The sequence below is a fragment of the Serinus canaria genome, chromosome 6 (genome assembly GCF_022539315.1).
Source record: "Serinus canaria isolate serCan28SL12 chromosome 6, serCan2020, whole genome shotgun sequence".
Taxonomy (NCBI): Eukaryota; Metazoa; Chordata; class Aves; order Passeriformes; family Fringillidae; genus Serinus; species Serinus canaria.
Genome location: NC_066320.1, coordinates 26,454,286 through 26,470,504, shown reverse-complemented (window position 1 = coordinate 26,470,504; position 16,219 = coordinate 26,454,286). Strand labels below are relative to the sequence as shown.

Below are 16,219 nucleotides of genomic sequence, written 5' to 3'. Positions count from 1 at the left end.
AGTTACACAAAACTGTAAATCTCTGCATCAACATCACAGAATACCAAGAGGAGATGTCCTACAGGCTCTAGCACTTCATGTTCTTGCCGTCTCTGAAGGTTGCTCTGGAGGCATGAGAAAGCAAGTCACCTTTGGAAAGCACACACACCTTCAGCTTTAGAGGAAAACCATCCTGGGAGCCAGCCATCCCAACTGCCTTGACTGTGCTCCTACCAAACACAGCATACCCACGTGAACACAGACCTAATGCAACTTGCTGATTGTATCAGGACATTGCAGTTGGGGTTGGTGATTGCTGGCACCACAAACCACCACAGTGTCCCAGCACCTCAGCTCCATGCAAACACTCAGGCTGAGATGTGATCACTCTGAAGGCAATCAGTGTGCAAGATCATTACCAACCACCTCGTGCAGCTATACCTTGAGAAGTGACTCCATGGAAGTGGTATGAGGGTGAGGTAGGGAAGAAAGAGGAGTGTAGTGTTTATTTCCTTTTAACTTTCCATTTCATATGCATTCAGTGCCGTGTCAGAACATGTCCAGACATTTATTCCCCTCCCCAAATCCTTGTCCTACAAATTTTTTCTAGGATCAGAAAATTAAGCTGAATTCATTTCTCTTTCTTATGCACTCAGAGTAATAAAAAAGACTTTGCAATCCAAATTCTGCACTTGTGTACACCTGTGTTAACCCCATTGTCCTCAAATTATTCCCTTAACAATGGCTGTGGGTTTGTACAGGTGTAGAACAAGCCCTGTAATTAGAATTTAACAAACAATTCCAACAGCAGAGGAAAAAAAAAAAGTGAGACTTTAGCTCACTCCTTGTGGCATCAACTAACACATTCAAGTAGCAGGGAAAGAAAAATACAAAATCAAATTTCAAAGGTACTTAGGCATGTGCAGATGCTGGCAGGAAACAGGAGATTTCCAAATACTGCCCATTTTCTACTTAGATCCACAAACCAGAGCAATAGCACAGAGTATAAATGAAGAAGTTGCTCCTCATTTGCACCATTTTTTCAGCATTCTCTTTAGCCTCCTTCCTACTTCACCAAGTATTTTGCTTCCAAAATAAACTGTATAAGCTTCCTCATGGGATCACTATTTAGGCCATGATCCTGCAAGCCCAAAAGCACAGACCCAGCTGGACTGAAGACAATTCCTCAGAGAGCTGGTATGGAGGAAAGCCAAGAGCATGTGCAGGACCAGGGGTTTGCACCACCAGCTCCCAGGAACAGAAGCACCTCCAAACTGCTTCTCCAGGCAGAAACAACACCAAGAGCAGGCAGAGAAGCAAAACGGGGCCAGGCAGAAAAGCAGGACTGAAGAAAATGTCACACAACAAGAGGAGGACATCAGCTGCTTTGTGTTGCCACCTCAACTAAACTTGACAGCTGCTCTTCCAGGCTGAGCTGGATTTTACACAGCTGTAAAATCAAATAAAAGCTTTCTGTTGCTGTCATGAGCTCTGGCTTGCAACCACCACTTCAAATCAGCTTCCTCCAGCCCTCTTTCCCCACGCACCCATCCATAACCAAGACATGGACTGCAGGCATGGTTAGGCTTTGTTGGGATGGATAACTTGGTCACAACAGTCTAATGGGAAATGTTATCCAGCTGGAAAACAAACAAGATTGGTGACTTTATAAGGCCAGCAATTACCCCTCAGTGATGCAGAATTACTACAGAGAACTTAGCACTGAAGATATACCCATTACAAATGGCATATGATATGCCCACGACAAATTACCAAACCAAGAAATTAATTACCAGCTGAGAAAATAATAGACAAGAGCTAAGACTGAGACAGGCACGCTCAAGAGAGGTCCATCATTTGCAACAAGTACATTCTCAACAACAATTGGTCCTGGTACAATTAGTACCACTCTGGTACTCTTTCAGGATGGTAGACATCACAATTGGTCTGCAAACCATCAATGGTTGAGACAAAAGAGCATCATCTAAAAATGGAGACACTGTTCAACCTGACTACAGCATTGTCCAACACACAGACCCCACTCTATGCTCCAACACTGCACAAGCAATTCAGCATTGCTTCCAGGGAAACTGACATCAACTCCTCTTTGCAACTCCAAGACAACTTCCCCGTGATCAGAAAGCCCTGCCATATTCACACACCATGCTCACAGACAAGGCAAATGAACTAGAGGAGCACACGCTGCCGAACATTAATAGGCATTTTTGAAATGCAAGCTCCAAGACAAGTAATTTTTCCATAGCTTTTCACGTTAGGGCACAACCATGTGAAAAAAGAAGTCTGCTTTTTGCTAAAACATTAAGGACATCTAGCCAAATTCCTCATAATCATCATTATGTGGAAAGTAATTGAAGAGGGACGAAGGGAAAAAAAAAATCAAACTACACAAGAACACATGATCTCTGAGATACAATTTTCACAGCCATGACTATTTAACAATGTATCCACAATCAGCTACAAGACCTTCCTTTACCCTCCAGTCCATACCTTAGGAACTCACTGCAGTTGCTGGCCGATCCCAGGTCTCCAGAAGAGAAGAGAGGAGGAGACATACAGCACTCACAGGGTGCCAACAAAACACCTGACCATGCCAGAGGCCTTCAAGGCAATGTGATACAGAGAAACACAAGACAGGGTGAAGACATGGCCCCTCTCCCCCTCCCTCTGCACTCAGATGTAGAGGTGAATGAAGGGGAGAAACAGAACACTGACTAAATGATTAAGTAAATTAGCCAAGGCTGCCAGCTCCAAACCTTAAAGTGGAGATCCTACATTGTTTTGGGGAGAACAAATAAAAGCCAATCACAGAACCTAAGCAGCCTATTTAAATGGAATTGAAATTACCAACATTAGACTCAGGATGATTACTTAAGAAACTCAAGGATCTTTGTATTTTCTTTTCTTTAGAAGCAAAGGCATACAGGAAATGCGGCAGTCACATTTTCTTCCTTGGGCAAGAACACCCACACTGCTCACTCACTCATTCACTCCCATTTTTCTCTGTGCAGTGTCTGACCAAGAGGAGCCCAGACCGAGTCCTCCAGACACTCCTGCATGCTGCACAAAAACAATCCTGATTTTCACAGTTTTATTTGGCTTGCTCACAAGACTCAGTCTCATGTAATCCACGGGCCTGATCCTTCTCCTAATAAGAGCAATGGCAAAACTCCAGCTGATTCAGTAGCTCTGGACAGACCTTGCAGAGGCAAGAGGATAAACTTTAAGGGCCCAAGCCTTATCCATTCACTTTTCTTGCTTCCACAAGTAATCCTTTTAAAAATAATGGAACTGCTCTAAGAGCCAAACATGCAGGACTGAGTAAGAGCAGAAATCAACAGAGAAATAATATTTGGGGCTCCCCCTTCACCACAGCACAAGTGCATTTTCCCAAGCATCCTCTTGTTGTGGTAAATCAAATGGCAGCACCAAAAAACCCAACCAAACAAATGAAAAAAATTAAAATAAAAACAAAAGCAAAATGCCTAAAAATGCCATTGAAGGCAGGAAGAAGAAACCTAAGTCCTTCTTCTTTTTAAACACAGACAATCAAATGATGAGTAGCTGAAAATGTGGCCACACACACACACACTCCTTCATATACACATACATACACAGAGGCAGTTCATCAGAAGTGAATCGGAGAGAGAAAGATGAATTTGAACCCTTTATCCCCTGTCTTTTATAAAGGCTGCCACTCAGTAAACGGAGATTGCTCTAATTACTGTGACAATTCTGCACCCCGTTCAAACAACTTTTGTGCTCTGGACAGGTTTCTCCGCGAGTTTGAAATTCTTGGCCTGAGAACCACTCTTGTCTAAAAGAGGTTTCTCGTTGCAAACGCAGAATGCAACACTAACAAGTTGTCCCTCTTTTCAGCTCCTTTCATTCTCCTCTTTTCCAACTGCCTGATTCAGGGCTTAATGGAAACTTGTCAAGGCTTTTCTTCCCACAAACCCTGTAGAGCCCCAAGGCAATCTGTGCACAGAGCAACCACAGGAATCTCATATTGTCAATTAAAATTGAATAGACACCTGATAACCAAGTATGTGTTCAAGGATAATATACATCACATGCATATACACAAATGTACCTGTGTAGCCAGTCCAATGCCCACATTTGGGCACACCAGCAGCACAGCAACTCACTACTTCCCATTTACAACCACCCAGTGACACCCAGGTTCTAGTTTTCGCTTTTCCATTCCATATTTATTAAATTTAATTTCATTTTTATGAAATAAAAAACAAAGTACTTTCAAGTACTGTAGTCGAGCAACATAATACAATGGAAAATAAACTAACTACATGTACCAAGCACTTGGCCTTTAATAACCCTGGGGATTGTAAAGATATTTAGCTGCTGTCCAGATAAAATAAGCTCTGTGGATATTCTTTACACAGTGGTTTGTGACCAATGCAGTAGTTATGTTTGTGACTAGCTCCTGTAAATACCTTTGTTAATTTCAATTGACACAGACATGATTTAAACTACATTTTTATGATGTAGTTTAAGAATTAATAAAACTCCCATGGGAGAATGTAACAGGGATTGAAGTAAATTGAGACATTTGGTTAATAATAATAAAAATCTCAAAGAGCTTGACTTCCAGACAGACAACTATAATCTGTAATTCCACTGAAAGGGAAAAACCTTCCTGTAAATGTCCCACAGAAAACAAAGGTAGAAACACTGACTGCCATCTTATTCTTCTGATGTGTTCATTCAAGGTCATACCTTCCCTTGGATTCTTTAATATTGGCAAACCTGTATAATAGAGCAGTTTCAATAGCTGTCTGTTCAGCCTGGCTGTAGATCAATGCATCATCTATATGCCGACTTCCAGGCCTTGCCTATGTCAGAGTAGTGGTCCTGCTTTTATAAATCTCTTAAATCTAATTAAACCAATGCAAACCTCTTACTGTCTATGCTCCCAAACCAGTTCACTCATTTAACCAAGTTAAAATTATTCAGGCTAGGGTTTAAAGCAGTTCCAAGAGAACCTTTATTAAATATTACTATCAGTTAAAAACATAAATCAATGTAGCAGCTTTTCTCCAGAACAGAAAAGCCTATAGTCTCAGACTTTTCCAGACCATTATTTAAGGAGTCACTGACTCCAGTGGGAGTTCAGATGTGCTCCAAGAGGTACGCCTCCACCTTTTCTTGCTCTATTTTTCCCTTTCTTAAAATAGGACAATTTGTTTCTATTGTACCAGCATCCAAGAATCTCTCATATTCCCCAGAATGTCCTTTTGCAGTATTTCCAGATTGGCAATTTCTATGACTTTATTACTTCCCACATCCTCCTTTTGGACTGGGGTGGTTTTTTTGGGTTTTTTGTTTTGTTTGGGGGTTTGGTTTTGGGTTTTTGTTTGGTTTTTTTTGGTTTTTTTTGTGTCTCTGCTGCATCACCACCAGTATTAAACAGGACAGAATGATTTTGTTGTGTACAGCATCTTTCATGCCACAGATAGTTTGGAAAGACCTACAAAGCTGTGAGATACACACAAGTTGAATACATTTCTATATTCATACTTGGTAGCCATAGGCATGCAATTGTACTTCCCATGGAGCCTAGGGCACTAAAACCTGTTCTGCCAAGAGGGGAGAACAGTTATGCAGGACTAATTGTGTGAGTAGGAAGAACAAAATTGTTAAGTCCAACAAGAGTTCCTCCTGAATTCAGTCTCACTCCCTAGCTGAATACCTGCAAGAGTTTTGTACCCCAAACCTCTGACCCCAAAAAGAAACTGCCCTCCCATCTTCTCCCTTCTTGCACTTCCTCCACCAAGCAGCAAAGGCATTTCAAACAACATAAATCCATTCTCCACTCAAAGCCTACTTGGCTCCTATAATTTCTGTCATTTTCCTGTCATCATTTCTTCTTTGCTGAAGCCAGCAGCATGAGTCAGAGAACAATCATTAACTTTTACAACTTCCATACAAATCCACCTACTCGTATTAGAAAAGCAGAACTGACATGCAACACAGCCTCGGACCAAACCCTGATCCTGCCAGGATGCTTCTGTGGGAAATAGTGCAGAAGCAGGAGCTCATTCAAGAATGCACCATTGGAAATGTAACTTGACTTCCCCCACTCCTCCACCAGGAGCAAAAGACTACGATGAAGGAGCTATACGTCAATATCATATTTAGTTGAGTTTGGCATTCTCAGTGCCTCTATCCACTTTTGAAGAACTTGGCCATTGGTTCAAGACACACGGGGCCTGATGCAAAGCCCTTCGTTATTAATAGAAGCCTTTTTTCCACTGACTTCAATGGATCTTGGACCAAGCCCAAGGAAGACAAGATTTCACAGCAGTAAGAGTGACACACATTCTCTGCGTTGAGAAAAAAAAAAGCAAAAGAAACAATACAAAGCATTTACAATGTCAATCTGTAGCGCACAGTTTTGTTTGTGTTTTGCTTTTTTAAAACAGGCTCTAGGCTGTTGGATTAGTGCACCCAAAAAGTCTCTCTGAAGGTGGAAGGAATCACAGGCAAATACATAACAATCCCAGTACCTCCCTCAACTAGGATATGGAGGCATCCTCTACCACAACATTTCTTATAAGTTGCTGCAGCCACACTTTAAAGTGTCCCAGCACTATAAACTCCCCCAGTAACAGCTACAGTATTACCCACGATGAATTAATTTATACGAATATGGCTATCACGCGTATTTCCATATGAATCCCATTGTTCTGGAACATTAATAAAAACCTCACTAAGTGAAGTAACATGGTACCCCCTACACTTAGTTTAAGGATATTTAAAATAAATACATTTAGAGCAAAATTGCTAATATCTTTAGTTTATCGTATTTGGCACAGCAAGCAGAAATCCAGTTATCTTCTCAGTCCGTATTTATAGCATCACCCATTCCCATTCATTCTGCATTTTCTTAGAGAATCTGCTGTACCCTACATCTGCAATTCATTGACTTTACAATTTACCACATGTTGAGATGGAGAGGTCTCAGCTCCATTTGAATCACTGCACAAATATGCAAGTGATTTATCGTTTTAAAACTAAAGACTGCAGAAGAACGACTCCACTTTTCCTGAACATTACTCCTTCTGGCAGACCATGAACAATTACAGCGCGTACTAATTAAGCTCTGTAAATGTGCTGTGCCCTGCTAATGCCTACCAGGCCTCAAATTTAGTTGCATGAAGCCAAACTTCAGCCAGAGACTTAACTCATTCAGCACTGCCCAGTTGCCTGAGCATGACCCCACAAAGAATAAGGGTCGAGGGTTTAGCCAACCTAAAACAAAGGCGTGAGACTGAACAGATTTTTGCCGGAAAGAATCACAGGGGGGAGATGCTGGAGGGGGTGGGAAGCATCTTGGGAATGAGAGGAACATCCTTGTTGATAACCTGTTAAAAAGGTACAATACCACACCAGCTTTGCAGCACAGTGCTGGGGGATTCGGATCTGTCCCTGGGGGCTAATAAGTCACAGCGCTCCATTGATTAGGGAAATGCATAAAACCTTCAACAAAACTGTACAGCTATTTGTGGAAGAGCTGAATTGACAGCCCCCTCTCTCTTTTTTTTTTTTTTTTTTTTTTTTTTTTTTTTTTTTTTTTTTTTTAAGTCAGGCTTTACATGGCTCTAGAAGAAAAACATATGGCTAAAGGACTGCAGCTTTCCACCACACACATAACCCTGCCTTATTCTTAAATTAGTCTCCAAGCACAACAGTAACCTAGGGGGAACCTGAAATCAACCGGAGAAATTAAAGCTAAAAGTAATACCTAGGCATATTTGAGTGATCACATTATCTTGTTAAAACACACATACCCCCAGCACAGACAAGACAGCAGCACTTCAAATCTGACTGTCCACTCTAGCAAAGCGTGTGTAACTGGGAGTGAGCCGAGAACAAGGAGCTCTGCTGAACCAAGCAATGCTTCCTCTCGGGCCCCAGACTCTCCTGACATTTAAGAGTCAATCCCCAGATCCCAAGCTTCCCCTCCAACCATCCATTCAAATACTGGCGTTTCCCCCCACCCCTCCAAGTTTCTACAATTTCTCCTCCCGCTTTAACATCCCTCCTTTGTCTTCCAATTACTCTCCAGTGGCCCCCCTGCTTTCACAGTGCCTCCCCCCAGTTAACCCCTCCCAAAACACCACCCTGTGCACGTCCCCCTGCTCCCCTCCACGCTGACCTACACGTCCATCCCACATTGTCCCTTCCAGCAGGACACAGGGCTTCTCCCCTAAAAACTGCCTCTAACCTCAACATCTTCATTCATTCAGTGCATGTTTTCCCTTAACGTGGGCTTTTGCAGCTTTCTAAAAGGCCCTGTTTTGTACACACAAACCAGTCTAATATCTGTATATCCAAGCATCCTCCTTCTGCATAAAACCCGAGGCAGTTTTTTTCTTTCGTCCCCAGCTCGGCGGTATGTGAGAAAATTAAAGGACATTTCCAGGTGTCATCTGTCTTTAAATGTTTGCTTGTGCCGGTATCTAGGAAATGCTGCACAATGCTGCTGAGACCTCTGTAAAGGACATGAGCTGTGCTAAACTTCTTCCCTCCTTCAGCCTGGCTGCATCACCCACTGCCCAGCCTCTACAGCACCACAAGCGTTAATTATAAACTTTGGAGCCTACGTAACAAAAAAAAGCACAAACATAAACCAGCAGTTGGGAGGAGCAGCAGAAATATTTTTTGCTTTTAGGTGGGGAGAGAAAGGATTTCCATATCTCCCCCACACACCCCCAGCACCACACTTCATCTCTCATTGCTTATAATTAGTGAAAGAAATTTGACCCACTGCCAGTGTCTGTGGACCTTGGATATTATAAGGCCAGCGTGGCGTCAAATATCTTAACATTCATAAGTGTTATAGGCTGTAAATAAACCCCGTGGATTTATGACCCTGCCGTGCTTGCCAGCAAACGACTGTGGCACATTTCTTTCAGCAGACCTGTCGAGGTACAAGTTTGCCTTTGGTTGTAAAATTAACCATTTCCTTCACAAATGTGCCCAATTAAAAGTCAAAGTTTTAAGGCTTACTTACATATTTGCCAGGACATGAGACTAAGGAGACACCCGGGGAACACAGCTTTAAACATCCCCCCAAACCTCACAACTCCCTCCAAAGCAAAACTTCTCACAACAGCCCCAATGTGCAAGGAAAGCGTCTGATTTCACCAAAAAGCCCTGAAAAAACCCCAAGCTGACAACCTGACCGCTGTTATATTTCTACATGCCTATCGCCAGCCCTCATTTTTGGCTGCTCTGAGGCTGGGGGGAGCAGGCGTCTCCCCCCAGGCTGTGCCTGGAGAAGGATCTCCTCCCTTCCCCCAGGATAATGTCATCTGCTTCCTGTGTAGGAGAGCATTTGCTAAATCCAGGTTGTCTCATGCTTAACTGCCAATAATCCAACTTCCACATAACTCCCAGACAGCTGGGAAAAGGTCCTTAGAGTTTTTAGTCATGGTACAGAAACACACGTCCACACAAAAAATCTGCAGCTGTCCTTTTTCTCTACACCACATTTTTTATCTGATTTTGGGGCCCACTCATGAAAGTCTTGACAAATTTAAAACATTTTTACCTACATTCTGGTTTACAAGCGCCAGTGAAAGCTGCAACATATTCCTTCCCCCCTGCACCCTCAGCTGACAAATCAGCACATACTTGCTTGAACAAAAAATGAAGGGGAAGAAGGGAAAAAATAAACCACACCACCCTCTTCAACATCCTCAGTCGTTGTATGAATGCATTCAAAAAACCTGGAAAGGCATCTACTGTATTTTTTTTTTTTCACTACAGATCAGCCACTGGTGCACCTATTAAAATTGTTCGATTTCCAAAGCAAATATTATTTTTAATGAAGTGCAGTCCTGCAATTATCCTGTACACTCAAGTAACAGTACTGCATTATATTGTTTTGCAAGGTCCCAGAAACATGAAACTTTTCTTTAACTAATTTTCATAGCCCCCTGAAGAGAAACTGATGGAGTAAGCAATGCAGCATTTACTCCAGAATAAAATTTTATCAAGGAAAAAAAAAAAGGAAGAAAGAAGAAAGAAAAAGAAGAAAAAAAAAAAAAAACATAGCATTAAAAATAAATCAGCTTCTTTACTGCAAGTAAGTTAACAAACACAGTCTGTTTGCCACTGTATAGCAGCTATGCTAATGCTATAGCAGAGTGATTCAGCAATCTACCTAATTAAGCACGAAGAAAGTTTCTTTTATGGAGGCTCCATTTGATTTACACTACAGGATCATCAGTTCTTATTTAACAGCTTGTTTTTACACAAGTCCAGAAACTTTATTAAAAGCATGTCCATTCATTTTTTTAAACAAAGCAAATAATTCACTCTCCACTGAATAGCTCTGTATCATAAAGTACCAATGTGCTGACATATTAAGTTGTATCTACATTATTAAACTAGTTGGTGGACATTAATACTATAATCCATACTGCAGACATTAAACCTCAACCATAAAGATTAGTAAAGAATTAATATTGTCACATCGAGACTGAAACCTTAACACTCCAGCCATAAATATTTCTGAAGGAGATGAAAAACAATTAGCATAAACACCAAAGAAGGGCAAGAACACCTGTTCTTTTTCAGGGCGATAAGCATTTTATTGTTCTCTATTTAAAATGTAATGACCTGTGTAATTACAGTAATATTACATTGTATTGCAAGGGCTTGGAATGTCACACTTTGAAAAGTGTTGTCAAAACAATTGGAGGGAGGGGAAAAAAAAAAAAGGACCACCATTAACCCTTCACACCCCAGGGTCTAAAGCTTTTGTATTACGAAGGATTACATTGTTTGATTCAGCAGATAAAGAAAAACATCAATTTTTCAAGGCAATTAATAAAAAATGTTTCCTCCTAAACATAAAAATCAAGGCGATGGGGCTGCTCTCCACCCCAGCTATTCCCGACTCCCAAACTCTGGGGCCAAACACAAGCTTATCCCTACAGCCTCACTCAGCCAACAACAACTTAGGGGAAAGGAAGATGCAACAGCACTAGTAAAAATAAGAGCATCTGCCAGCACGGTTTTCTCACATTACACTACATCTATTTGCTCACCAAAAGCATTAACCAAGCTCCAAATTTAAGCTAAAAATCAAGCACACCACTTCTACATTTTCCAACTCTGAAAGGAAAACAGTCTCCTTTATTATCCATAACACCCAGCCACTCCAATCCCACCACAAGTGCAGGGATGGAACTGGTGCTCTCAGATGCGTCACTTCATTACTATTTGACTACACCTCTACTTAATAACATCTATTCTCATAAGTCCACCATAGTATTCTTTCAATAGCAAGATTAGCATGCAAAAAATATTTGATTTTTAAAAATAAAATTATTCCTATCAAACTTGATAAAGAGTTTGCAATATTTAAAGCGTTATCTTTGAGAAAAGATTATTCCCCATAAGCAGATTTTATGATGCTTCATATTTCTCCACCTTCCTGAAGCAGTGAAGGAGAAATTGCTGCCCACAAGTTTGCTCTTGAACAGACAATTACAGGTACATTTAAAAAACACAATAATCCCACTCCACTCCCAAATAAAGCAACAAAAAAAAAAATTCCAGGGGAAAAAAAAACCACAACAAAAAAACCACACCCACGGACTTTTAAGACTGTACAACAGCAAAAGGAAAAGAAAAACAATTTTGCTACATATCTGCATCACCTCTTTACCTTGCATGCTCTGACACTCAACAAATATGGCTCCAGGAAAAACTACATAAATAAAAATAAAATTCGTAATTATGCAGAACCATCTATACCTTTCCAACGCGTATTTAAAAATAAAATAAAATCAAACAGGAAAGAGAAAGATCTAGTTCATCTGGAATTGAAAGCTGGTACAGCAGAGAACTAGAATCCACCTAAAAATAGTGTGTGACAGACAACAGCTATCCTGCTGAATCTTTATAATATTCTTCTCTCAGGCCTAAATAAACAACTTTAATTTTTCCTGGCTATAATTAAGTAGCAGGCAAACAAACAAGCATACGGAATGTGAAAGAATAAGGTTAAGAAGATAGGAGAAGGTTGCTGGAGCCTGGATGTGGAAATAAGAAAATTGCCTATTGAGTGTGGAAATATCCTTCCAGAATTCATCTGATAACACAAGCAGACCACCTGCTCTACCAACAATAAACCAACCTGTAAGCTTTTGTACAGCACCTTTAATTCACACGAACCCAACATTCCTATGGAGGCCTTTTTTAGCGGTGGGGGAGCAAGGGGAGGAATGCTCCAGGAGAGCTAACTGCTGAAGAATCCTACCTCACATGCTAAGGGAAAAGGGATCTGTAATAAAGGTAATGAGGAAAAAAGAGCTGGAGCTGTTGTAAGAAAAATGCTTTAAGAAAAAGGCAGCAGAGGTGTGCTTCCGATTAGTCTGCACTTGGAACAGTGGAATGCATTGAAGGTAAAAAACGAGGGGAGGAAAAAAAAAGAATACAAAGCTTCACAATTTGTAACAAAGTGATTTGGAACAAAGATTGTTTTGCCATCTGGATTCTGGTACTTATGGAATTTGGAATTTATCACCATCATCCATATACATGTGGGCGACCATATTCAAAAGAAAAAATATAATGCATTCAGCCCCTGAATTCCCCTCCCCATCATTACAATTGCAAACTGCACTCACCCCTCTGCTACTGTCCCAGAAATCACCTCCTCACAAAAAGAGCCTCACAAGCTTCCAAAATAAAACTCTGCCACAGCCCCAAACATATGCAAAGTCAGAAAACCTTCCTCACAACCTCCCTGTCACTCTACATTTACTAATCTGTGTCTACTGACGTTTTACTAAGTGAAAACAAGACTGACCCGATGTTTAATATTTTAATGCTTTAAAACACTTGTAGATCTGATATACTGAAGTTGTCCAAGCCCTCAGTCATTAGCACGGCTTCAACATCTACCCAACAGTAGATCTATTATTGTAAATCGCTATCTCGTGTTACCACAAGGAAAAAAAAAAGTGTATAAACACACATGGTGATGGTGGGAACGCTTCAGGCTCAGAAACACCCAGAAGAAACAAAACAGCAGCGCTAAAGCCATCGGTAGGAATCAGTGGTGTTTGGAAATCCCAGCGGATTTAAGCATTCAAAATGAAAAATTTTTAAACTCTTTAAAAAAGGAAAGGAAAGGTGACACTTAAGAAATCTGATGTCAGAGTAGAGCACACGGTGGGTGACACGACAAGCGGGGAAAACAGCTGGGACTACAAACCTACCAGCAGACCCCAAAGTTTCCTAGGAGCTGGGCTAAACCTCGCTCCAGCTGCAGGCACACGCAGACCTGCACCCCTCGCCAGTGAACCCCAAGTTGGGGGTGGAAAAAAAAAAAGGCAAAAAAAACAACAACAAAAAACCGGACGCTTTCAGCAAATTGTTTTCCGGCCAGCATACTTCCAAGAGGAATTTTGCTCGACTTGTCTGATTATTTTTTGCGCGGCTGTTGTTGCCAGAGCCAAGCGAGGCGAGTTGTTTCCGGACTCAGCCCTGCGCCCTGAGCGCGGCTCCCCCCGCTCCGCACCGGGACGGAGCCGCTCCCCGGGCACGGCCCCGGCCCCGCCGGGCAGGGCAGCGGCGCTCGGCCCCCGCACGCCGCGGGGCGCGGATCGGGGCGGCCGGACCAGGCTGAGCCTGGGCACAACTCGCGGCACCCACGGCCCGAAGGGGCACAATGAAATCGCCGCTCCCGCAGGCCGGGGCGGACGAGGGCAGGAGAGGGTTAAGGGGGAGGAAAGGGGAGGGGGAGCCGGCCCAGCCGCCACGGAGGAGGGCAGAAGGCGACGGATCACCATGGAAAACGAGGAGTTTGGAGGAGCGGATCGCAGGCTCGGCCGGGAGAAAATAACTGCCCTCTCCAAGGAAGGGGAGAGGAGATGGGAGAGAAGGGAAAGGGGGGAGGGGAAAAAAAAACCCCAACCCAAACTTCTTGGGTTTTTTAAAATTTGTTTCCAGTTTTGTTTTGAGGCTGAAATAGATGTTGTTTGGAATTTGTTTGCTTTTCTTCTTCCCCAACCCCCACCCCCCCCCCGCAGAGAAGGTTACAAGGGCTCAAAAAAGAAAAAAAAAGCTGCCCACAAAACTGAAAGTAAAAAAAAAAAAAATTAACAACAAATAAGAAAAAGATAAAATAAGAAAAAAAGGGAGGAAAAAAAAAAAAAACGGAATATGGCGAATTGTAAACAATCCCCCTCCCGCCGCGGCCCGCGGAGTTTGGAAAGTTTGCGGCGCGGGGGAGGGGGCGGCGGCAGGGCCGGGGCGAGCGGGGCACCGGGAGCGCGGCGGCGGCGGGAGCCGGGGAAGGAGCGGGGGGGGGGAGAGGAAAGAGAGGGGGGGGGAAAAAAAAAAGGCACTTACCGTTCTCGCCGTCGGAGAGAGCGATCCATTGGGTAGATACGGGCTGCTGAGGTCGGGGATCATTATAAAGGGATAACCCGGGTATGGTGGGCCCTTAAACAACCCTCCATCTTGCCTCTTCGCAGCTAACATGGCGGGGAGACACGAGCGGGAGCGGGGAAGGAAGGGGGCAACAGGGGGAAGAGAAGGGAGGAGAGGGGGGAAGGAAAAGTTTTTTTAGCAAGTGTCCCCAAAAGAGGAGCCGGGCGCCCGGCGGAGGGGCGGCGGTGCGGGGCGGGCGGCGGTGCCGGCCGGGCCCGCGTACTCACCTTCCTCTAAACTTTCCCGGGATTTATCTCTGAAAGTTTCGGACCGAGGCGGGGGCCGCCGCTCCGCCTGGGAGCGAGCCGGGGGTCGGCGTGGGGCGGTTGGGGAAGAGGGTGGTCGGGGTGGGGAGGATGTTTTTTGGGGGGTGGGGGGGCCAGAAGGGAGAAGAGGAGGAATGAAAGGCGAAAAAGAAGGGAGAGGTGCGGGGAGAAGGTGGAAGGGGAAACAAACAGAACAAAACAGAAGGCATCGTTACAAGTTGGTGCCGCGGAGAAAGTTGGGCGCCGGCGGGAGCGGGACCCGGCGCGGCGCCCCCGGCCCCGGCGCGGCCCCGGGCACAGCGCGGCCCCCGCCCGCCGCCCCGAAACGGCCCCGCGGGGGGCTTCCCCCGTACCTCCGAGTCTGAGGAGCTGTTTTGATTCGTTTCTGATTCATTGACGAGAGACGACTTGACATCAGCTAAATCCCTCTCCGCCGAGGAGTTCTCGGAGATCTTCTCCTCCTGCTCCCCTTCGTCTTTGAAAGAGATCAGTTCATCGTTGGCGCCCAGGTCGTCCCCTCCACCGCCGTTCAGCTGCGGCATTTTCCTCCTGCTTCACCCCACCAGCAGCAATTTTGCAAAAAGGGGAAGGGGAAAAACAAAAGAAAAAAAAAAAAAAAAGGAGGGGAATGGGGGGGAAAAGGAAAAAGAAGAGGGGGGGGAAAGTTTGCACCAAAAAAAGAAGAGTCCAAGGTGAAAGTTTCTCTTTTTTCCCCTTCTCTTTCCTCCTGGGGAGGGGAAAAGAGGGAGGAGGAGGGGAGGGAAATGTCTCTTCTTTGCTCCTTTGCACCAGTGACTTTAGGCTTCTTCCTTTCCTTCTTCGGGATTTTCTCTTTCTTTCTTCCCGGGAGCTGCTCGGCGTGCACTGCGCGCACACGCACACCCGCGCACACACTCGCGGAAAAATTAATAATAATAAAAAATATATAAACCGTGGGGAGGGGGGAGCAGCGGGGGGGAGGGGGGTTAAAAAAAAAAAAATAATGCAACAAACCAAGCCCAGAAGTCAGCTGTGACGGGGGGGCAGTCGCCGCGGATATGGGGAGCCTGTGCCGCTCGGGTTTGAGTGAGTTGAAGTTGGACTGAGAGCTTTTCAGTTCAAAGGCGGCGCTGATTGACAGATAGAAAAAGGGGGATCGAAATCCGGAGGAACGGAGAAGTCTGGGATCCGGGATTATTGACAGGGAGCGAGAAACACACCAGGCACTTAATGAGATGCAGGAGAGGGCGGGGGCTCCCCGGTGACGTCTGCATAAATAAACAGGTCTGGGGCGCGGGAGGGGGAGGAGGAGGGTGGGGGAAGTAGGAAACTAACAATGATCCTTTTTGGCATGGGAGCGGGAGCGCGAGGGGAGGGCAGCGGGGGCGGGGGCGCCGCTGGGGGGGCCGGCACGCAAAAGGAGGGGGGAGAGGTTGGCCAAAAAAAAAAAAAAAAAAGGAAATTTAAAAATTGTGCGCCGTAGCTCAGAGCTGCGGGAC

The 16,219-nt window shown here is 44.2% G+C and overlaps 1 protein-coding gene across 18 annotated transcripts in view; it reads right to left on the bottom strand.

Annotated features, from left to right (window-relative positions):
- The window catches only part of TCF7L2 (transcription factor 7 like 2), a 173,360-nt gene extending 157,348 nt beyond the window's left edge, over positions 1 to 16,012 (bottom strand). For 16 of the 18 annotated variants that reach the window (XM_050976060.1, XM_050976055.1, XM_050976054.1 and 13 more), the window contains exons 1-3: positions 15,095 to 16,012; positions 14,703 to 14,769; positions 14,395 to 14,519 (exon numbers count right to left, since the gene is read on the bottom strand). In XM_050976060.1, coding sequence (XP_050832017.1) covers positions 14,395 to 14,519; positions 14,703 to 14,769; positions 15,095 to 15,283 — 381 coding nt within the window. In that variant the 5' untranslated portion in view covers positions 15,284 to 16,012. The remainder of the gene's footprint in view (positions 1 to 14,394; positions 14,520 to 14,702; positions 14,770 to 15,094) is intronic. The other 2 variants (XM_050976049.1, XM_050976050.1) reach the window with 2 other exon arrangements.
- Positions 16,013 to 16,219: the final 207 nt, after the last annotated feature.